Source organism: Apostichopus japonicus, chromosome 3 (assembly GCF_037975245.1).
Source record: "Apostichopus japonicus isolate 1M-3 chromosome 3, ASM3797524v1, whole genome shotgun sequence".
Taxonomy (NCBI): Eukaryota; Metazoa; Echinodermata; class Holothuroidea; order Aspidochirotida; family Stichopodidae; genus Apostichopus; species Apostichopus japonicus.
This window is the reverse complement of record NC_092563.1, coordinates 6,512,249-6,536,517: the sequence shown is the minus strand read 5'-3', so window position 1 is coordinate 6,536,517 and position 24,269 is coordinate 6,512,249. Positions and strand designations below refer to the sequence as shown.

Here is a 24,269-nt window from a genome sequence, read left to right as displayed (position 1 = left end):
TTTGGTGCTCCAAATGAGATTCTTTTCTCATTTGGAAATGAAAAAGGGGTTTTCTGACTTGCGGCCCTGGGGGCGGAATGATACTTCCGCCCCTCCATATTTTCACTGGGGGGGCTGGTGCCCCCCCCCCAGCCCCCCTGGTTCCTATGCCCTTGACTGCTACTAATAATAAATACATACACCAAAGTCCTGAAAGGTACTGCTCATGGTACTGAACAAACAAATTAAGGATTAAAAAATGGGTCTTAAGTTGCTGTTTGAAAGAATTAACATCATGTAAATAGCAAGTTAATAATGTCAGAAATTAGTTCTACTAGTACTAGGCTAATTCCCATATAGTTTGGGTATTTTGAAATAATTTGGTGAAGATTAAAATTTAGCTGCATGAACTACTTGTACTAATTGCCTGTTTGAGACAGTGTAAAAGTCTGGCCTAATTTTTTGAATCAGCAAGTTTTTGTTTCCTAAACTAGAATGAATGGCATATCGTGTATAGACTAGGTGCAAAATTAAAGTAAAGAAATTATTTGAAGTAGCCTAGCATTATCCTCCATTAACAAGTGTGCAAATCTGAAAGAATTAAGTTTGTGAGGTTAAGACATGTACATGTGTGGCCAAACTGAATCTTTGTCAAGTTAAACAGTTTGCATACAAGAACCACAGACAATCCACAGATCTATCCTCCGTAATACCATGATAAAAACAGAAACACGGTAACTGATGGAGTTTGTTTGCAACGAACTACAGACAATGTTTGTTCATCTCTACTGATAAACAGTTCTGTTCATCATGATGCTGTTTCACATGTATGGTAACAGAGGAAGCACTGTAACAGCTGGAGTGAGGAGTAAAAACAGAGAGATTACTATATACAGACTCTACGGATATACTCCATCATATAGTGTCATGTGCAGTAGGCTTAGCTTGTGTGTGTAGGTAGCTTGTTTGTGAAGGTAGCTAGTGTGTGAAGGTAGCTTGTGTCTGAAGGTAGCTTGTGTGTGAAGTTAGCTTGTGTGTGAAGTGTGCTTCAAGGTTCAGTGTTTGAACATTGAATCTTTTAGATTTGTAAATAAATGTGATTGTCTGGATTTTGAATCTTGTGAGAAATTCAAAAGTTAATGTTTTTGTGTACCAAGCAGTAAATGTAATCCTTGGTTTTTTTTGGGGGGGTGGGAGGGATTTGATGATGGTCAGGCCATCTGATGGATGGTTGGCTACAGCCATGCTGTGGCATTGATATAGCAGATAATTTATTATGAACAAGTTAAGTTGGTGATTTTTCCAATACTTGCACCCACTCACTTTACCATGCAGGCTAGCAAGTGTGTTGACTAGCCTCAGAAACTACTGTACAGTAGTAATTTTAAACTTGATAGAGATTAAATTATATAGGTGTTCGGTCACCTGTATAGTTATGGGTATGATTTGGCAACTCTTTTAATTGTTTGCATAAATTTTCGTTATAATGCTTCATTGCTATTAGTTCAATTCAAATTTTTTATTCATATGATTTACAGTAGTACATGACAAAATGTTAAGAAACTGATATAATGACACATATGATGAGCACTAGAAAAAACATGAATGTTTATCAAAGCTAGTGACCAAGAGAAAAAGAGATGGCTAAACAAAAACAAGAAAAAGAATAACATAACAACCGGATTAATTAATATTTTGTAAGTACTACGTGTTGCTATTAACTACGTGTCCAAGTCCTACATTACAGTACAATGAGTACTGCTCTATTTATCTTGAACATTGGTACATTATTTGTGTCTTTAAGCATAGGCATAGGAGGCAGCCCCTCCAACCAAATATTTTTGTGAAAATTCGGGCAATATGCTGAGAATTTTTTTCGGGCAAGAAAAATAAATTGCAATGTGTTTTTCAATGGTTAAACTTATATGATTATTATTATTATTATTATTGTAACGACTTCCCCAAAAATGATAATCAATATGGAAGGGTAATACCACGGCTAATGATTGTGTACGTAATTGGCATGCGATGTAATAACCGTACATGCCTATTTGATATGCACATAAAGATGTTGAACGAGTGCGGTGCGCGCGAAAAATTTTGGTATATTTTTTGGGCAAGTCGTTACAGCCCCCCAAAATCAAAGTGGGCTCCTACGCCTATGTCTGTAAGGCCTGTTTCTTTTCTTTATACTGTTTAGTGTTAACAAATCAAAGGCAAGAAAAATTATTACATGGTCTCTGATCAAAGTTAACAACAGCTGATGTTGGTAATATAGCTAATATACGTTTCTCCTACAAGGTGCAATTTGCAATTGTATTAAATTTTGTTTAGATTTGGTCAAATCAATATTTATTGCAGTCTGCAAAAGAGATAACATGTTACTATGCACTGTTGATAATTTAGCAAATTTTCATTAAACCTGTGGTTTTTCATTGTGGCTAAGAATTTAATTTAATTTATATTAAATTTTTAAACGTATAATGGAAAAGATATGAAAGAAAAATAATACCCACAAGATATAAAGTTCCCAAAGTGTAATATAACCTTTGCGATTCAGATTTGATCAAACAGCAGGTACAGTCAGTGTAGTCTAATGGTATGCACTCTGATCAACATTTAGAGGTTAAGCAAATTTACATTGTCGATCAGAAGGGTTTACATAATAGTATATGATATACCTATAAGAATAATAATACATGTGAAGTGGTTGCTATCTTCTTTAATAGCTGTCAAAATGGAATCACTGTGAAGTGTCTCATTATTTGGTGATGGTGGTGATAAGATAATTTGAAACTGAATATTTTGTTTGTTTGATTCTTTGTTCGTATATTAAACAGTAAGTTTTTTTATTAGTTTTTTTTTGGGGGGGGGGGAGGGCTTGTGAGTAGACTAAAGTATACTGACGAATTTGAAGGTTGCTGTACTTGCAGTCTGCCACAGAAGTGGAGAAGGCTTTAAGATGTACTATAACTATCTACTGCAATGCAGAATTGAACCACATACATTGTTTAATAACTGTACCTTGTAGCAGTTGTGTCATAAAAAATCTTTGAAAAGGCCTTGTTAGTCTCAAGCCTCTTTAATTATTCATCATATTAAAACCTGCAAACAACTAAATTAATGAATGATTTTACTAAGACTTATGCTAGGCCTACAATAGGTCGGTAGTACCTGACCCACAGAACTAATAGTGAAAGTTGTTGTATGTGTAGACAAAATGTCAATATTTGTTTTGAGAAGTTTCACTTCCCCTTTGGCATACCTTACAGTATGTACAGTGTTGATTGTGAATGCTAAGAAGGATATAACTTGTGCTCAAGAATTTGCGTGACAGTGAGAAATTGACACAGAGCTCTACAAAAAATGAACCAGCTCCCATGGGTAAGTTCTGTGACACATGTAGTATATTTCAGTTGGTACTTAGTGCACAACTACTGTAGTTAAGTACTGTAGGTTAGATCATTTTATACCACATCTTTTGAATGTACACGAACTGCCAGATCTACACCACGGCTGTATTCGGTTGGTCCATGGAGCTATAAACATAGCTCCATGGTTGGTCTTACAGTGTGATCAGGTATTATTACAACTTACTCCAATCAAACAATACCCTTGACCTCAGCCTATTGTTACTTAGCTTGGAACGTGACCTGTTCTTCCTTTGTTTACACTATGGACATTGTTGTGGTGCCTTAACAGCACATGTGCTGGACTGATTTGTACAGACCTATTATGACCAGGGCAGGAAGCTGAGGATAGTTCACTCTCAAAGCTGTGTATTGCTTTCAGTAAGGAATTGTGATGAGCATTGTAGTTAATGAACAATGGCTGTTTCCTAGCAACAGAAGTATCCATTACCTTACTGTGGCAGCTGTACGTTTCGAGACTAGAAGAGAAAGAACAGAACTGACGAAATGCGAAATTTCTATGTTGGATAATCCATTTTTGGTTAAAAATTACGCATCAAACTAAGGCATCTCAACACTGTTAATCACATTAAGGCCATGACATGTAAAATGCAATTAATCCAGAGTAATCTCCTCTGAATATATATGAGAAAATCTATTTTCAAAACTATTCTCATCACATGTATAAACCTCAAGGACTAATTAGAAATTAATATTTTAAATGTCGCATCCGTAAGCAGACCTCTGAAAAGTGAGATTTCAAAACAAGACAACAATGACGTCAAGTAGACAAGTGCCAAGCGACGATCATACCGTCACACATACACGCACATTTACACTGAGAGAACAACCACTCTATTACGCTACTTCGTTAAAACTTTCAAGTTTTTTTTACAACCTATGTAAAATATCCGAGAAAATTGCCGCCCGGTCGGGTTGTTGGGGCTGCGGTAATGTCATACCTCATGCGATTGGCCTTCATCGATGGACCAAGGACGAGAAAAACACAGCAATTATTACCAAATTATTGCAGAACACCAGCGCTGATATCACTGATCTACCCAGTACAGCTCCCATATGTAGCGAACACTTCACGGAAGCAGACTATGATCCCTCCTTTCTACTGAAATAAAACAAATGGGCTTCACAGGTCGACATAAATGAGTCGTTCTTCCTAGCAAGTACCCCACATTAAAAACTCTGAAGACCAGATCAGGGAACAGAAAACCTCCAGTGGGACAAGTGGCCATGCTTTGGAGGAAGCGCGGCCAAGCACTAGTACTAGAAGTACTAGTATAAGCGTTAGGCCTACAATGAAGTCGCAATATAGACGAAGAGTTTTTGCTGTATCATCAAAATTAACACCCCATCCATTGCCCTATTATGTAGTAATAAGCTACCGTATGAAATTAGCTTCAGAAGGGATTGGTTACACCTTCTTATGAAAAATGTCAGTGCCCCAATTTATTTCTGGAAAATGCTGGGTGGCAGTTTGTAATGGCAAAAATATTTCTTATTCTTATTCCAGGAAAACCATTTTAGGTGTTTAGATCTCACAGAGATTTATTTTAAACAGTCACAGTGCCACGGATCCCCAAAAGATTGGACGTTGAAATTTTCGTGTCATGGCCACTTTAATGTTTTGGTGATACTTGCACCCATTCCTACAGTATGTGCCTCTTTCAAGATGTAAATAGCTGGTCGACCGAAGTTGTCACATTTTGACGTTTTAGATCCAAACATTGACCCCAAAAAAAAAATGTGTTTTTGATTCTTCAGTGATATCATTTTGACCGAGGATTGGCTATTGTTCCAAATTCAAATTTTGAAGAGATTGGAAACATAAATTTTACAACTCTGAAAGATAATTGTTCTTAACACCTGTCATTATTCACTTACGTGAAGTTTGGTCCGGTAAAATTGCTGCAAAGACCGAACTTTGCCAAAATGTAAATACGGTAATTATGTCCCAAATGAGAAAGGATTTGCTGTCCTTCTTTGTTGTATTAACAGGTTGGTTTGTACTAGGATACTTTACTGAGGAATTATAGTGCTTGGCCTATCAAGGAAGATCAGTAGTACAATCATGCATTATCATATTCTTGCAAGTTTCATAATGTATTGGTCAAATCCTAACACTGAAAAGTTTGTTAAAATTTGATGAAATTACAAAGTTTGTGCTTTTTCCAATTGAACCACCAAGTTACTTCAAATTGGGAGAAGTAAATATTTGTTTAAACTTTCTACTTCCAAAATAGTGAACTATTCTGTCTATATTTTGATAATTAAAAAAAAACAAAAAAAAACTCAGCTGCAAGGTAAGGGTTGAACTTTTAACCTTAAAAAGCTACAGTATGTACATAGTATTTTTATCATCCATTGAACGCATAGCATCAGACATACAGCCTTCAATGAAGTGCGGAGAGTTGTCTGGGTAATTGCACTTGTAACAAGTTTACTATTGATCCTGGATTTCACATGTGAGGTTACAGGCAGATTTATCGGTTTTTGTGGTTTGTAAGAAATAGTAAATGATGTAGATTTCTGTAGCTGTTCTTGGAAGCTGATGGGGCTCACAGAATGAGATTCAGAAAATGTTTATATACACTTTCCAATAACTATATAGTGGAGATGCCTTAAAGGGGAAATAGCCATTCACTGGTCCGTAGATTAACTCTAAAATTTGGGGAGTGGTGTGAAGGCACTCTCGAAAAGAATTAATATAGAAACAAACCAATTAACCACCAGAGATTATCATTTGCATACTGTACTGTATGTCATAGATATACCTGTGATGATTAATTCCACCCACCCCCACACCCCGCCCATAAAAATCGGCATATAAAAAAAATCATTTTCGTTTAAAGATAACATCGTTTTAATGAGCATGCCTCATATTAATTTATCACTGCAAAATTAGGACCGTTATTATATAGTTTTCAATTTCGTAATGTGGCACAAATGACATAGAATATCGTCAACGTCACTGCTTCCTAAAAATAGTGCTGACTTTCTGAAATTTCTCCACAGGAGCAAAAAACTTTGGCTGCCTAATCAAAAATAAAACATGGTACCGTCACAAAAATGCTACCCTGCATGTCTTGTTTGAAATCAACTTCCACTCCTCTATTTGCTTCAGTGACTCCATTAATGGATAAATGAGTAAGGATGAGTTAACAGCACTGTAGAGTTTGCCTTCGTTCTGTGTTGAAATGCATAGTATGCTTCATACTATATTATGTACATAGCATTCCAGAGCAATGGCTTTACAAGTATTTCGTGTCCTTGATACTTTCTAAGGGAGGGTCTTCAAGGCAAAAATTTTTCCATAAAGATCAGTCATGGAGTACTGTACATGTTTACGGAAGTTGTAAATGCTGAAGGACGTTGAATAACATAGTGCTTAATAAAAATAATAATAAGTGGTACTTGTGAGGCGCAAAATCTTGGAAGAACTCAGAGCGCACAAGAACAAGAGGACACACACGAAAGAAATCTATGAATCGGGAAAAGCTTGATGGAAGAGATGTGTCTTCAAATTGCTTAGAGAACAATGTGTCTAGAACTTTGATATACAGTATGTTGCCAAAAAAAAAAACACACCAGATGGCGGAACTGCCAGACAGATCAACAGATTCGCAGCCGTGTTTGTACATTGCACAGTCTAAGAATCTTTGATATTTTAATTGTTTCATTGTCATATAAATTTGCAAACAATGCAAGTTATGAATTTATGCAAATTTGTAATCAACTTTTATACCAGCATCAATATGTACAATGTACTGTCAATCTATTGTGAACTTAAGTATATTATATAGGAAGACAATCATGGAACTTGTGACCTCGTGTTCAAATGTCAACAAATTATACAAATTATGAAATGTACAGACTTATAATACAATAAAATTATAGCATGGAACTTTTGAACTGATGTTCAAACTGTTAACAAATGCCAATATTAGTTTCCATTTCCTCGAAGCCTTGCTGCTCAACGAGACAGGCTATAATGGAAGTTACAATCCTCAATGATCAGGGAAATAATTTGGAGACTATAATAATTAGGATATTACCATTCTTTCAAACAATTTTTTAGCTTGCCAAAATCTGCAGGCCATACAAATGACCTGAGACAATATGTACATGTATGTACTATGTGCAATTGAATCAGCTATTTGTATACAGTATGAAGTCCTCCTGTTAAGCTTTCCTCCTGCGTGACACTTTGACACAAAGCTGACAACATGATGAGTGAGAGGTCAAAAGTTCAGTACAGATGGTCAGGTCATTCTCAGCTGGATTACCTTGGTAACCATGGAAAAGTGAACCAGTGCCTATAAATTCTGGTTAGGTTTTAATTGGGTCCACAAACAGCTGGATATATGACTTGAAGTATTGTAATGATAGGATTACAACTGACTAACTGAGCATCCCTTAATAGGGAATTAGCCATCGATATTCATCTGTTTTTATCAAATTTTGCTGCTAAATTATTCAGAAAAAACATTGTTCGTGCGCGGGGCACGTTATCATGAGGTTAGGTTACTGGACATTATGAATGCCTTTTGTACACCAGGGAAGAGTGATTGCATGGGTGTGAAAGCCCCTGTGATATACTATATACGGTAGTAAGTTACCCATGTATAGTACACACGGTAGACCTTCGGTATAGTTTTGCTAACATTGTGGCATATTAGGAGACCAAATTGATGTAAAAAGAGGATGTTATAAAAGCTAAGAGTCGCCTTTATAACAACTTTACAGGTCCACAGTTGGTGGTGGTTGAGAAAGTTGGCAGATTGTCTTCGCAACAGGGCTTTTGAAGGTTTAGGTTAGTTTAAGGGGTGAAACTTAATACATGACTTAATATAGTTCAATCATATCAAAGAATGTTTAGCTGCAATACTGGTATTGTCTACTCAGTGGAGTAACTGGTCAACCCAGTGGGATGGTCGTATGTCAGACGGAAGTCATACTGTAATTCACTGGGTTGAGATTTGTTTTTTTAAGCTCAAAAGCAAAAAGTTCTGGCATACTTATAGGGATAACTGTTCATGAAGCAGATATGTTGCCCATATATAATTCCAGAATTGAAGACTGAATAACTACAGTAAATCAGTTTTCTTCCACCCAATGCAGTATTCAGTCTAGGCGTGCACCCAGTTTCAGGTTGGGCCGGACTAGAATCATCCAGTTCCGACTGGATCTACAAAAAAAGCCGCCCAGATTTTTTTTCGATATCTGCCGAGAATTATCTCTTATGATGATGTCGGTGATAACTTAAATTATGTGGTCGTTGAGTATCTTTTTCCGATGTACATGAATGTACAGTAAATCCAAATTTGCTTTCTTTAATACATCGTGAGCATATTTCCCCCATCTTTGTCGTAAAAGGAAGAGAGGTTTTCTTCTGTAACATTATCTAGTCCGACGTCGTTTCTTCTTGGCAAAAATCCGGTCTGGCCGGGAATTTGTAGAGGAACCGTTTCCAGCCGGTGTATCCCCGATTCGTTCCTACTGTATTTGTATTTATTTCTCCTTCTCTTCATTGATACTGCACAGATTCCTGAATCGACCGATTTAATATCAAGATGGCCGGGGACAAGAACGAGGGCGGTGAAACAGCCAGCCAGGGCTCTGGTGTGGTGCTCAAGAGGCAGGTCAGTCTTATCAGTGGTGTCGCTCTGATCGTCGGTTCCATGGTAGGGTCCGGTATCTTCGTCTCGCCGAAGGGTATCTTACGAGAGGCTGGCAGCGTCGGGATGAGTCTGATCATATGGGTACTCTGTGCCCTTCTCTCAATGACTGGTAAGTTTGTCGTGCCCACGGAGGCAACTGGAGGCAGGAAATGAATTTTGTTTGATTGGGAACCAAAGGAGAGGGGTGCGGTGCGGGTGTCATTTTTCAACTGATGTGTGTAACGTGGTATAAAGCTGACCAGGGTATGGTTAATGAGTTTGTCATTTTGTACAAAGTGATGGTACAGACCTAATTGTAGCACATATCCTGTAGTGCCACTTCGTATTCTTAGTACACATTTACTTTGTGCTGTTAGCAGGATGAAATGCAACATCATTTTGTAAACATTTATGTAGTAACACTATATTAGCTTAACAGAATTGTTACGCATTGTCAACATGTCATTGAATACTTTTCCGCAGCCCTTTTGCAGGCGGTCACTCGACAGGTCTGTGTGCTGCAATACTTTAGGCGATTCAGTCATTAGCAATGAATAGCTTTACATATTTTGAGGGTTAAATGAAACATGAGACATTTAAAGGTGTCACTGAATTTATATTTCCTGCTACTGTACAGTACTGCATGTTAGGAATTGCTAAATTAATTGGATTCTGGGCTAGTGTATATCAATTCCAAACTTTGCCTATGGGAAAGCCTTTTGGAATGTACAGTTGAATTAATGTACATTAACAGTGTGGTGTTTGTGCTTCTAAATGAAACACCTGTCCCTGTCAGTCAATGTCACCAACACAATAAATAGTACTGTATGTATTATGGTGTCCAGTCCAGTGTCTTAGAACACAGTGTTCTACTGTACATACAGTAGTTGAGGGCTGGGTCGGCTTTACTGACAACCAGTTGTCTAGAAACATGGGAATTACTGTAGCAATTTAGTCCACAGTACAGTTAAATCTGCTATATACTGTACTTAAGTCTTAAGTGTGCAGTGAACTACAATTTTGCTGTAACCATTTTTGTTGGGGGGGGGGGGGGAGGTGGGGTGAGTGTGAGTAGGGGCAACATATCGTACAAGTTATTCCTACTGTACACGAAAGTTGGTTTTGGTTTTCGCTGGGACTAGGTGTGACAGGGACAAGGGAAGGGGTTGCTCTCCCACAGGATCTCAGAGTAATTATAATACACGCATTCCGAACAGGAAGTACAAGGGTCACCTCCAGATCACATGCTCAAGATTTGGCATTTACTGTATGTACAATGTAAGGAGGACACATATATAGCTAATATCACTGTACAGTAGATGCACTCACCCAAGCCTATTCATTCATGTGAGTACTTAGAGCCTGGGTAGGACTTACAGTATCTTGGCAGCTGTTTTAATCCGTATTTGCCTAGCATTATATTTCCTTGTACTGTACAGTTCCGTACAGTACTGTACTGTACTGTATGTTAGGAATTGCTTAATTTGCTACAAAAGTAGCTTGAAAATGTTGACATAATCTTCAGCCAAGGAGGACTACGTACAACAGCTAAAATTTAGATATAAATTGCTAAATTTACGACATGACAACAAACCTACAAGATCAAGACCAAGCAGCTCTGGAGTGGGTTGGGGAGAGATAGAAGGGGGTGGGGGAGATAGAAGGATGTTGGGAAGAGATATAGAGATATAGAAAAGAGGGTGGGGAGAGATATAATGGGGTGGGAAGAGATATAAGGGGGTGGGGATAGATATAAGGGGGTTGGGATAGATATAAGGGGGTGGGAGAGAGATATAAGGGGTGGGTGGGGGAGAGATAGAAGGGTGGAATGAGTGTATGGGGACAGGACTGAAATACATATTTATTTGTCTTTCCTTAGTATTGTATGCTTCACTCATTAGACCTGTGCGTGCTGTTCAGAGGCTGTAGCTTGCCTTGCTGAAGGTTATGTCAATATTTCCACCTTACTTCTGTTTGCAGTGTTTAGGCCTGCTGATTCATGAATTTGTTCTTCAGATGGGAATGACACAGCAGTTTTCTGCATTTTTTAGGCCAATGCCATTTCAAACCAATGAGACCCTACTGTACAGTATGTCATAGCCATGCATCTACATGTCTGTTGCTATTTCTGTCTGTCTGTCAGTCTGTAACACTTTTTATTGGTTTATATGTCTGCCCTTTTGGACCAAAAGTTGGCAACAAGGATGAGTTTTGTATTTCAGCCAAACAAATGCTTACAGTGCATATAGTTCAAAGGTAATATTTAGAGTCAATTTTGGCAACAGGAATAATTCAAATATGGTTCATATGAAAACAAAACAAAAAAAACAAAAACACAAGCATCCATTTGAACAAAAAAAATTCTGTTAAAATATCTTGCATGGAACTATGCCATTAGTTTTAATACAGCTTACTGTAGTAGAAATTACAGAAAACAGGTTTATTTCTAAATTTAATCTCCAAAGAAAGAAAAGAAAAGAGAAACGGTCTTGAGAGAAATACAAAGACAATCACTAAATTGTTAGATATATATATTTTGATCACAGTGATAAGTTACTGAAACTATCAGCCGTAGGGAATGTAACTCTTTAGTCATCATTTGTGCTTTCAAAGGAGGTAGGTATATTTACTTATAGGATTATCTCACAGATGGAATTTCCTGTATACAGCCATCAATAATAATCTTTAAGGGGTTATTTTACAGTACAAAACTTAGCTCTACGGATTTGTAACCCCACTGGATAGAGATAATAGATTTCGGGCTGATGGACATCTTCTAAATTGTATAGTACCTGTCTGTCACTCCAATTAATAGGCTTTGTGTCGGTAATACAACAGCTTGGTCAAGGGTTAACAGATACCACAGAGTGGGGTTTACTGAACTGCAGCTGTTACAAGTACACATAGACAATAGGGAGGTCAACGATCAACCCTAAAAATGACAAGTTTGCAACATCGTCAAAAACTTTGACCCAATTCAGATGCAAATCCAGTGAGGGTCTGCCAATATTCGTCTCACAAAAACACTCCACATATCCTTGTCTGGAAAATGCCAACTACAGTACACCCCCAAGTGATATATATCTCTTGTAAACCATTTTGTTCTCCCGAAACGAAAAACTATGTAGTCAATCTTACCGACCTTGCATACTTGTGAAGGGGACCGCGGATTGCAAAGTCAGGCAATGACTATAACGTGGAAGTCTGTAATTACTATTATTACGGTTAGATTTGTCCAACACGGCAGCATACAGAAAGGTTGTACTCAAAGCCGAAGCCAAAGTGAAATTTAATCAGGTCACACACATCAGGAGTCCTATTCATACTAAGCTCTTCAATACTGCCCTCATTACCTTTTGGGAAGCATTTCATACTATTGTTTTAATTCTGGTTGTTTTCTGGGTTTTTTAGTTAAGTTGCAGCAATGTCCCTGATGCACTTTCTAAACAAATATGACACTACTACAGCAGCTACAATGTTTTCTTAAATTATACATTTTAGATACTAACTGTATTTTTTTAATTAAGCAACTGCGTAATATTAACAATATACTGTAATAGCGGTAGCACTCTTGTGTATGGGCATTCCAAAGTTTTCAAGGTAATCTATGTACAGTATATACTATTCTTATGAGACACATAGTACCCAAAAAATAAAATAAATTGACACTGCAGTTTGTAAAACCTTGTTCCTTTAATCTTCAGATTTAAAGTAACTTTTAACTAGTTTCAGAAGCTATTGTCTACACACAGCAGGGAATCATTTTGCATTCTTATAAATTGTACAACAAATATTGTGTTTCTATAGCAACTATATACAGTATGTTAAGATTATCAGCCTGCTAGCAGATGTCCGACATTCTGGTGAATAAAAAGAGAGTTCACTATTACAGTGTTTATCCATGAAATGTACTTCTAAGGGCATCTTCTTGGCCTTCCTGACATCCATTATATGGTGGACTTTGGAAGAAGAATAACCCCACCCCCCTTCCCCTCCCTCTCTCAATGAAAATTTCATAATTTTGTTTGTAGAGTAAAATTCATATTAGTTTGCTACCCTGATCTTAGAAAGTACCTTTGAACAGACTCCAGCAGTGGACAGATCCTTTTAATTTTAAATACTTACATAACTTATGAACATTACAGTACACAGCAGATATATACTGTATATGTTCTCTGTTGTGTACAGTGTGCAGTTGTGTAATATATTAAGGTAAAGACCACTCACTGTACGATACAGATTGGCAGTTCCCCGTAGAAATACCACAAAGTTACAAACACACTTCCACCTTCTCCCATTAACACATACTGTAGCAGCGATGACAATGTGCCAGCCACAGAGATGCATACTTGTGCCAGGCTTTTGATTTGTATGGATTCCCTTGTGGGTAGCCTCTGCTGAGTTTAATACTTTTCTAATTCATTAATATCTGAGATCTACTGCCTTCTATTTTTAAGACTAGTGGGCAGTTTAATTTACTCTTCTCTTTAGTGTCTACACTGGGTGAGTTAATCTGTAAATTACTGATCGATAACATGGTAAGAAGAATGAGACGATTTGTGAGAGATGAAGAAGATGATGATGATAATGATGAAGATGATGAAGATGAGATTTGTATTTTGTATCACCAGTAGAATATGGAGAGAAGAAACGGTGAACTGAAGGTCTAGCATTACTGAAAATTTAATTTATGCGTCGGAACGTTGTAGGCATGATAAGGGTCGTGGCATATCCCTTTGGTGTGGCCGTGTGGGGGTGGTAAGGGGGACACAATGGTTCCACAGAAAATGCTTCCACTCCTTGAAAATACCTTCATTTATCTTTAAGAATTGCTACAATGAAAGCTGAGTGCTATCGCAAACAAACTTTCTCTTCAGTTTATCATTTTTCATCGTTAAACTTGCTTGTCTACTTGGGTAGAGATCAGTCCACTGTATCCTGTGATACCTGAAGGGACGTCTTCCTTATTCCCTACTGTAGGCATCAAAAGTGAAAAATGAAGGGGTCAGATCAATGTTGAGTGTTGTTGAAACTGGCAGCACCATGCCCACACCTACTAGAGGAGAGTAGGAGAAGGGGTCAGATCAATGTTGAGTGTTGTTGAAACTGGCAGCACCATGCAAACACCTACGTAATACAAGAAAGCTTGAGTGCCAAGCAATTCGACCTGGTTTTGACAAATCCCAACCTATGATGAGAAACACATGCCCTTCTTGGACCCCTTTCATGACTCCCCTTGTGTCCCCTCTCGTGACTGACGGTGACTCCACTTGTGTCCCCTCTCGTGACTCCCCTCTTGACCCCTCTCGTGACCCCCCTCGTGACCCCCCTCGTGTCCCCTCTTGTGACTCCCCTCTGGTGATCCCTCTGGTGTCCCCTAGCCTTAAACTTTTCATGCAGTGACAATGAGTTTGGTGTACCATAGACAATTGAGTTTATACATTTGCATAATTACACATGTATCATGTGCTCTATCTTCTTCTCCTTCTTCCATCAACAGGTGCTCTCTGTTACTGTGAGCTGGGAACGCTGGTGCCAAAGTCGGGTGGAGAGTACGCATACCTAAAGGAAGCTTTCGGTCCTCTGGGTGTCTTCGGCGAGCTCCCTGCCTTTTTGTTTGCCTGGACGTACACGCTCATCATAAAGCCCTCTATCGTCTCCATCATATCACTCATCTTCGGCACATACGTCGTAGAGAGTTTCTTCGGCGATTGTGCCGATGACTTTGCACCAATTCCCATCAAACTGTTTGCTGCCCTCAGTATCAGTAAGTATACAATATTGTTATTATTGAGGAATTGGGATACAGAAAGGGGTGGGAGGATGGCTTGGGAGAGGAGGGAGCAAATAATTTGTCCAAACAGTTGATTTACTGCACTTACCTGTCCCCCTCTCTACAGTTGCACTTTCCCTGGTATGTATACAACATATCATATCATAAACATCTATGTTATTTTTTATATCTTGAAAATCAAATTACTTTGTAGCTGTTTAAACATTAATAGACTAGTTAGCACTCATGTTTTCCTTCTTTTGTTGGACTGCTACCTGCAGACTCCCAAATTTTGGCGTAATTTCATTTAAGACATTGACATACTATTAAGTTATTAACCCATTGTTGTAACATTCACATAGTACAGTAAGGTTGGCTTCTCATGCATGCAGTCACAGTATCACTGTTTGGCCTGTGTTGAGCATTCCATAAACTTCAGTTGACACTTTAAGGGAAGTTTTTAGGGAATTTTTTTCGGGAATTTTAAAACCGAGATCAACACGTGTTTATTCGTTGATGCTTTCTCGAGGTGGCAAAATTTACAACAGTTTCGGCAGACTGACCTTTTTTGGAAGAGAGAGTCTTATTGACATGCATTAATTTCTACTTGAAGTGATTACCCTTTGACCCTTATTGCATACCCTAAGGCCTTGTGGAAAGCATGTTTCAGTGATGTACTGTAGCATCCTTCCTCATTGAATGCAAATCGTCTTTGCATCCCTTGGAAATAACAGGAAGGAAACTTGGTAACGCTTTGTTGGAGATCACTCCCAACTGGTCTCAGCCTGTCTGTTTACTGTATATGTTCCTTCTTAGGAAACTCCAACGAGATGTTGGATGCATTGTTAGCTAAGCATGAAATCGATAGACAGGGGAATCACTTTTTGTGTCTTATCAATACTTCCTATCTAAAACAAAAGATTATAAATTAGACTTCCGTTGTGTCGTTGTTTGTCCTCCGTATCTGTAGACAAAAATACCCTTTTAGTGTGGACGAGAATTAACCTTGGAGAAAGTTCTTACAATATGAAAATGTATTCGTTTGAAGGATGCTAGCTGGCATTATAATCCTATTAATTAATATGATCTTCTTCTTGGAAAACCCTCGGGGTGAGGTGAGACCAAAATTACAGTGATGGAAAATGCTAGGATGGTTTGCATCGGAATGCTTAGAACTTCAAGGCTCAGCATGTGTTTACCTTTAAAATTGACCGTAAAATTGAAGAACGAATGCCAGAAAAGTTGTACACTATATAGAGTATATATCTGAAACATTCCAGAGCTTGCAGGGATTCTGTACACTATCTGTACTTGTATAGTCTTGTTGCTAGGAGCAATATTGAATGGTAAAGGTGGACAGTAGTATACTACAAAATACATGATAATTCAACATTGTGCTTCTAAGAGCCTTGTACTAATGATACTTGTACTCATGAATGATACTTATCCCCATGATACTTGTGCTCATGATACTTCTTGTACTCATTATATGTGTACATACACATGATACCTGTAATGATGATATTTGTACAGTACTCATGATACTTGCAATGGTGATACTTGTACTCATGATTCTTGTACTCATGATACTTGTACTCATGATACTTGTACTCATGATACTTGTACCCATGATACTTCTTATACTCATGATACTTGAACTCATGATACTTGTACTCATGGAAGCAGGACACTTCGCCCAACAACCATTTCGCCCAACTGCCATTTCGCCCAACCTTACCATTTCGCCCAACCAGCCTGGTCATTTCGCCCAACCAGCATGGTCATTTCGCCCAACCATCATGGTCATTTCGCCCAACCAGCATGGTCATTTCGCCCAACCGTGTTGGTCATTTCGCCCAACCTTATTTTTACTAATATTCAGTCAGAATAATATTACTTTTTCTTTTCCACTAGTTCAATTTGATTTATTTTGGGTTAGGTAACTTCGTAATAGGTAAATAAAAAAGTGAGGTCCGCTCGATATCGATCGGAGTCTGAGCAGTTATTTCGGGTATAATGGGAGGATTACACTACTTTAGGCGTTTACGCATACAATGGAAGTTATATTATTATACAAACACAGGGGAATCGGTCTTCATAAAAATCTATCAAACCTAACCCCTAAAACACTGATCCATCCTACTGACTAACAATTCCTGAACGATTCCTTATTAAATTGAAAAAAAAAATATAAAACCCGTCCGTAATATTGAAGTACTATATTGAATCAATGTAACCACTTTATCAATGTAACCACATATGTAATCACATAAGTAGGCCTAATCAATTTAACCACGACTTCAAGTTTCCTTAACACCTAACACACTGATCGATCCTCAAGTTTCCTTAATATTCGGTTTGTATCCTGTAACGTTAACAATTCCTGAACGTTTCCTTTTGAAGTATCATATTTAATCAAGGTTGGGCGAAATGACCAGGCTGGTTGGGCGAAATGACCAGGCTGGTTGGGCGAAATGGCAGTTGGGCGAAATGGTTGTTGGGCGAAGTGACTAGAAAGCGTACTCATGATACTTGTACTCATGATTCTTGTACCCATGATACTTCTTATACTCATGATACTTGAACTCATGATACTTGTACTCATGATACTTGTACTCATGATACTTGCAATGGTGATACTTGTACTCATGATTCTTGTACCCATGATACTTCTTATACTCATGATACTTGAACTCATGATACTTGTACTCATGATACTTGTACTCATGATACTTGTACTCATGATACTTGTACTCATGATACTTGTACTCATGATACTTGTACTCATGATACTTGTACTCGAGACAGCTGTTGTGTCTGCCCGCTACCAGATCTTCTTCCTTTCGAAACTTGAGTCCTGATTTTCCACAAGTTTTTGTTGTGCCAGAGAAATCTCTGGAGAGGAAACACCGCAAATATCCTCTTCTTTGGCGCCGATGGGCCTGCACTTTCATCTGCAATCAATCAAAACCAAATTTGTTTGGTTGATACAGTATTTTGAATTGTTCTGTCGATCACACTGTGGTTCACAATAATTGTCTACACTGGAACTCAACTGACTAATAAGCCATCTGATATTCCATTTATTTCAGTGTAAGCCTGGAACCATGTGCTTGGTAGGGCATAGTTACAAACCCACACACTACAGTAAAAAGGTTTGAGAACATGTGCAACCCTACTTGACATGATTTTCCATCCTAAAAGAAGGCCTCACCATACATGCATCAAAATAAAACAAGCAAGATGCTTTGATAAAAATATTTGATTCCAAATTTTTAAAGAGTTGTAATAAGACTAGGTGCTACTAAACCGAGTGCCATGCTGATGCTAAATAGCTGGAAACTTACAAATGCCAACTCACTTTGTTAGGTGTACAAAATACACAAAGGGATCTGATACTAGGCAATACTGTAGCATTGCCTAGGCTTATATACTTAGTGGCCTGTATATAAGCTACTTACATGCTACATTTGTTTGTGTGTGGGTGCCAGTACTACCAGCAGCCATAGAGACATGCTCTGGGCTTAGTTAGGCCCTGTTTTGAAAATTAATTCACTAGTAGTAGTATGGTATTGAAGAGCCTTGCCCCAAATTTTCATAGTTGGCATTCGTGGCACTTGAGTAAGTTATGTTTAATATCTTGTCACAGTTATGCTCTAAAATGAGTATTAGTAACAGGCCTAGAATTACCTTCATCGTTCATGTATTGAATCATGGAAGCACCTTCTAGGCCTAGACTATAGTCGATCTGTTGGGGAATCTTGGTAACAGGAAAGATGGTATCCCAAAAGATCACTGTCAAGTATCATAACTAAATTCCAGCAAAGTTGACCAGATTGATCTATTTCTCGGGGGATTGATGGAAATTTGCCACCTTCAATACTGCTCCATATCTCGGCACATTTGACGTCAGTTTGCCAACTGTTGGCTGTAAATTTCGTTAGACTTTCAGCCATCGTTCTCTTGGTATGCAGTACGTTATGCAGAAGAATTGTAAACACACAATCGTTACACACAGTCTGTGCATGTACATTACGCCGAGCCGAGCAGTTTCTGTATCAGCTGAAATATCACATGATACACAATAAGGATTTTGATTTGCTCTTTACTGAAAAAATCGCTGCGTCGGAGAAGTCCTAACAACGCAAAGCGGACAAAATGAGTCCATCTTAAACTGCTGTTTACTCTTAAAATAACACTTCCCGAACCATCCAACATCGAGAATTGTAATTAGCATGTATGAAAACACACCAGAATTGTGGTCAAACTATGTACTAAATATGTACTAAATATGTGCTAAATATATGCTAAATATGTACTCAATATATGCTAAATATGTACTAAATATGTAGTAAATATGTGCAACGACAGTGAACGATATCGAGCCTGCCCCCATGGACTAGTACTTAAGATTGAAGATGATCTAACAAAACAAAAAGCATATGCACAGGCAACACAGTACAGACCAGACACTGCCAAGTTGCAAAAACCCCAAAACAATACAAATCCCACCGATTAAAAGATATAATTGACAGTAAAATAGTTTTATACCCTCATAAAATCTATTTTTATAAAACTCTTTAATTCTTCCTAATAAAGATTGATATGAAATGATAGGGAACGAAAGGGATTGTTATCAAGTAAAAATTTAATGCTCTTTGGGATTTTACTTTTTACCTCTCTTTAGTTATTTTTTTTGGGGGGGGGATGGGGGGATGGGGGGGAAGGGAGATGGGTACTTGAAGGCAATTGTTTGGATAAACAATAGCTCCATGATTTAGAAAACATAGAATATTTGTTAGCAGCCTTTATATTCTCATTGATCCAACAGTGGTGATTGCTGTCATCAATCTCATGAGTGTCAAGGGGGCGAGTCTAGTCCAGAATTTCTTCACCGCTGCTAAGCTGCTGGCGTTGGCGATTATCATCCTGGTTGGCTTTGTGCAGCTGTGCAGAGGTAAGTCGTTTGTGTCACCATCGGATCTGTCCTGCCCTCTGACAGATTTCTATACCATGCCTCACATCAAGAGTTGAAAAGTCGTAGGGACGGGGGGGGGGGGGAGGTGGGCTTGGAAGGGATATTACATTAACGGATGGCATCTAGATCTTTCTCATCCATATGTCCATGGTTTAGAACCAACTTTAGGGTAATTCCAGGTAAAGTGAAAAAGTCTTTTGGAGGTGCTGAAAACTTGTGGGGGAGGGGGGGTGGGGTGAATGAGAATGTCATATTAGTGTGTGGAGACAAAGTCTGCTTGAGACCCCTGATCATAAATTCCCTGTCGTAAAATCCAGAGAAAGTGGTTTGTCCTTCCTTGCATTGGTAATTGTTCAAAGTGTAATTACATACTGTACACCAGTTTTCATAACATCACAAGAATCTTTTTTGGCGCTATCTAAATCCCCCATGAGTATTCTCATTCTAGTCTATTCTTACCCCGCACCACGAGCTAGGCAAACGTTCTACTACGTCAATCCATTAATTTTGTCTCGTGTAATCACTGGCCCCGATCAATACTGGTATCTTGTCTTCAGTTCTATACACACACATGCATGCACAGACAGACAGACAGACAGACATGCTTGAATTCATCTTTAATGAAAGTAGTAATCACCCACAGTAGTTTCAAGGGTGTGTCTCTCTTGAAATTATTTATTTAAAGTGATGGGTGCTGAACTGTAGTCTTGTTATTCATTTGTTATATATATATCCATCTGACTGCAATGTACTTTTGCCTAGATCATATGTCTTTAACCCTAGTGTTAAGCCTTCCACATCGGATCAGTAAGAGATAATTAAACTGCTGGTACTTCATGTACAGAGCATTATTAAACAGACAGTGAATAACATGCCTGGCAGTGTGATCCTGTATATAGATATCGTATAAAATGATTGAATCATGATGAAGACTGATTTACACAACATGAATAAGAAATCTCTTGGTGAACTACTCTGTCGACTATCCAAACAGTAATTTATCGTTTCAGAATGGTTTTTGTATTTCCTTATAAATCTTAGCTACTCCCGGATTTACTATACACCTGTGAGAATTGATTGTAAAATACTGAGTTAATTCCATCAAACAGTTTAAATTATCCAAAATATTACAGATATTTTTTACTATAGATTTAATGTACAGTGTTAATCCCCCCCCCCCCCCCGCTACCCTCTTTACCCTCATTTATTTCATGTCTGTCAGGCTCTATTAAATAAACCCCTTTCATGTCTTGAACCCTTTGACGTCAAGTACATTCCATTCACATCCCTCTCTCGAGTGAGAAGTGAAGTGGATTCAGTAGAAAGGGTTTTAATCAAACTCTTTTTTAATTTGAATTGACCTCATCACATCTAGAACTAGAGTAACAGCATCCTCGTGTATGTGTAGATGTTTATATACATGTAGTTTGATTATCATGCTGGCATGTGTGCACACATAGGACACTGGTGTACAGTATGGCACAGACTATGTTAAATGATAATATATGGTTCATTTATATAGTTTGATTATCATGCTGGCATGTGTGCACACATAGGACACTGGTGTACAGTATGGCACAGACTATGTTAAATGATAATATATGGTTCATTAATATAGTTTGATTATCATGCTGTGATGTGTGCACACATAGGACACTGGTGTAAAGTATGGCACAGACTATGTTAAATGATAATATATGGTTCATTAATATAGTTTGATTATCACGCTGAGATGTGTGCACACATAGGACACTGGTGTACAGTGAGACAAAGACTATGTTTAAATAATAATATATCCCTACTTCAATGGTATGTGTAAGTTCATGTTGGTTGAGTCCAATTGGTTCATGTAGGTCATTAGGTTAAGGATATGCATCATGCATATTCACTACTAAGAAGTTTTACAGTGACCTTCACTTTTGTAATTTGAAATATCAGTAAATCTCGGTACTCCATGTTTGTTAAGCGGTTTAGCTTCAATGAATCATTGCTTCATAGATTGTCATTCGATTAATGATGTATTCTGCATAATCACTTGTAAAAACATTGACAGAAATGCTCATTTGAATATTCTTGAAAAGTATTTATTATGCCATGTGTTTTGTTGTTGATCCTCTTCAACTTCAATGAATCTTTGGTTCTTGCATGTCATTTAGGTTAATGATATGCATTATGCATTTATTCACTGCTAAGAAGGTTACAGTAATTGCTCATTTTTATGATTCTGAAATATTCTACAAATAATTGCCTCGTTGATTTTGCCTACAGTATTTTCTTATTTTTTGTTAAATGGAATGAGACCTCAGCTAATAAGAGGTCACAATGTTAACGATAGTTAGTTAATTAGTAAAATTCTCAATTTCGTTTATTCCTCCTCTCCTTTATTTGCATTTAAATGCCTTAAGTTAATTTGTTCTTGATCATCATATTTAATCATATTTTCATTCATGTACTTTTGTTTTTGTTCTATGTACAGGCAACTCGGAATACCTTTCACCTGAAGTCTCCTTTCAGGGCTCTGCCACCAACGTTTTCAAGTATAGCATTGCCTTTTACCAAGGTCTGTGGGCATATGAAAGCTGGTGAGAATCTTTTATATATATATCTCGAATTAATGATTTTATATTTGATAGTGCTACAGATGATGACAACATCAAAGTTTCACGACATAAAATACTTTATTCAACTCGTACAGCAACCGACGCACCCTACCTGTATGTAAACGTGTGTGGAATCTTGGTAGTAACCGAATAATCTCCACCAAGTATTCAACGTACGGCACACTTGCGATTTGCATCATAAATCAATATTCCGGATGTGTCTGTCTGGCGCTGTGTCAAAAATTGTATGAAGCGATTCTCAATTCATTGAAAACCCCATATGATGTTAATTGCAAGTTAACTGTGGGATACGGGACAAGTTGACCTGTGACAGTCCAAACAAGTCATATATAAATTTATTGAACACCGATACAGAATTTAGGTCTGTGAAATACACAGTCTGGACACCAGTCCCAAGAGGCTGCTCGGAAAAGGAAAAGAAAAGATGAAAGCATTCTAAAATTTTGATTTGCATCTGAAGTAATTTTTGATGGAGGTCATTGAATAAGTTTGACCACATCAAGTCATTTTATCTTCAAGTGGGTAATTCAGATACAGTATCGTGATGGAATTTTGTAGTGTTTACATGGGTCCAAAAATCGGGTACACGAGAGCCGTTACCCGAAGGGTATCCAGGTACCCGAAAAAAAATTGTTTACCCTCGTGTATCGCGATTTTCAAGAAATTACATCTTGGATGCTATACTTAATGAATTATATTCTCCCCAAACACTAGAATTTGTGGATGGCTCTTAAAGTCTCAATACCTGTTTGCTGATGAATTTTGGAAAACAAACTTCCGACACAGATTCAAGTTTCTTATTCTAAATGCACTCTGACCAGTTGGGTTTAATGGAGAAAAGCCGTCGCAATCGAAAGAAAGAACTTTATTTTCTGTTGCCCTTATGGCGCGAACGATTTACTGTAAAATCACTGCGACTGCCCATATCAGCATGTTCATTACACAAATGTAACCAATATATACTCGTATCGTCCACTTTTTTTTATCCAATTTCACGGAGGAAACGTCTGAAAACACCTGTTTAATCCTTGCAATGGCAGGAAATGACACAATTTCCCAAGCTACATCGGTAAGACTGAAAGAAAGATACTTTTCAAGAAAATTGACCTAACATAGGCTTACCACGAAAGTGAAAGTAAGCCTAGCCTAATGGTCGTAACCAAAACAGGGAGATTGATTGGTGCATGATCTGCTGGGCGTGGAGGCTTGCAAATTTTGATTGGAGTTTGCAAAATCTACTCTCTCTTAAAAACTCTGGCGAATTTTATTCTGCTCAAAATGTTTAACGACAGATAACTCAATAAAAATTACGATTATTAAAATGAAAATTGCATAGAGCGGGGTTATTTTCACTGAGCTTTTAGGGCAGTGAGCTGGAAAGGTCAAAGTTAAAATTTGGCAAACACATATTGAGACTTTAGGACAGAAAGGTCGTATTGAAACATCCAATACTATCAACGACAGAAAATTGGACAAAAGTAGGATGGATTTTGAAGAAAACACTGCAATTACTATTTGCCTTTTCAGTGCCCTAATTGTTGTTACAGTACCTCACTTTCTGAGCCCATCAAGTACTTTCTGAATGAAAACAGTAAGTTACATATTGAGGCAAATGTTCATAATAATTTTTAATGGTTCCGGTATGTCTGTAGTAGGCCCAGGGGATTATTTGTCTGGTATGGCGTCGCCATATGCTATGCCTGATGGTCAAGTTGCTGTATAAGTCACACACAAAAACATTCCAAAAATTCAGAAACCCCAAAATTTGAATCGTAAATGTGTCCCCAAAGTTCAAAATGTTCATATCAGGTTATGGTTTATGATTCATGTATA

At 37.8% G+C, this 24,269-nt stretch overlaps 1 protein-coding gene across 2 annotated transcripts in view; it reads left to right on the top strand.

The window, feature by feature from the left end:
- The window catches only part of LOC139961569 (b(0,+)-type amino acid transporter 1-like), a 43,759-nt gene that overhangs the window by 1,129 nt on the left and 18,361 nt on the right, over positions 1 to 24,269 (top strand). Inside the window, exons 1-5 of one of the 2 annotated variants that reach the window (XM_071960863.1) lie at positions 3,348 to 3,363; positions 8,949 to 9,194; positions 14,565 to 14,831; positions 19,669 to 19,794; positions 22,292 to 22,397. In XM_071960863.1, the coding sequence (XP_071816964.1) occupies positions 8,978 to 9,194; positions 14,565 to 14,831; positions 19,669 to 19,794; positions 22,292 to 22,397 (716 nt within the window). In that variant the 5' untranslated portion in view covers positions 3,348 to 3,363; positions 8,949 to 8,977. Of the gene's footprint in view, positions 1 to 3,347; positions 3,364 to 8,948; positions 9,195 to 14,564; positions 14,832 to 19,668; positions 19,795 to 22,291; positions 22,398 to 24,269 lie in introns of those variants that run through there. The other variant, XR_011790914.1, reaches the window with a different exon arrangement.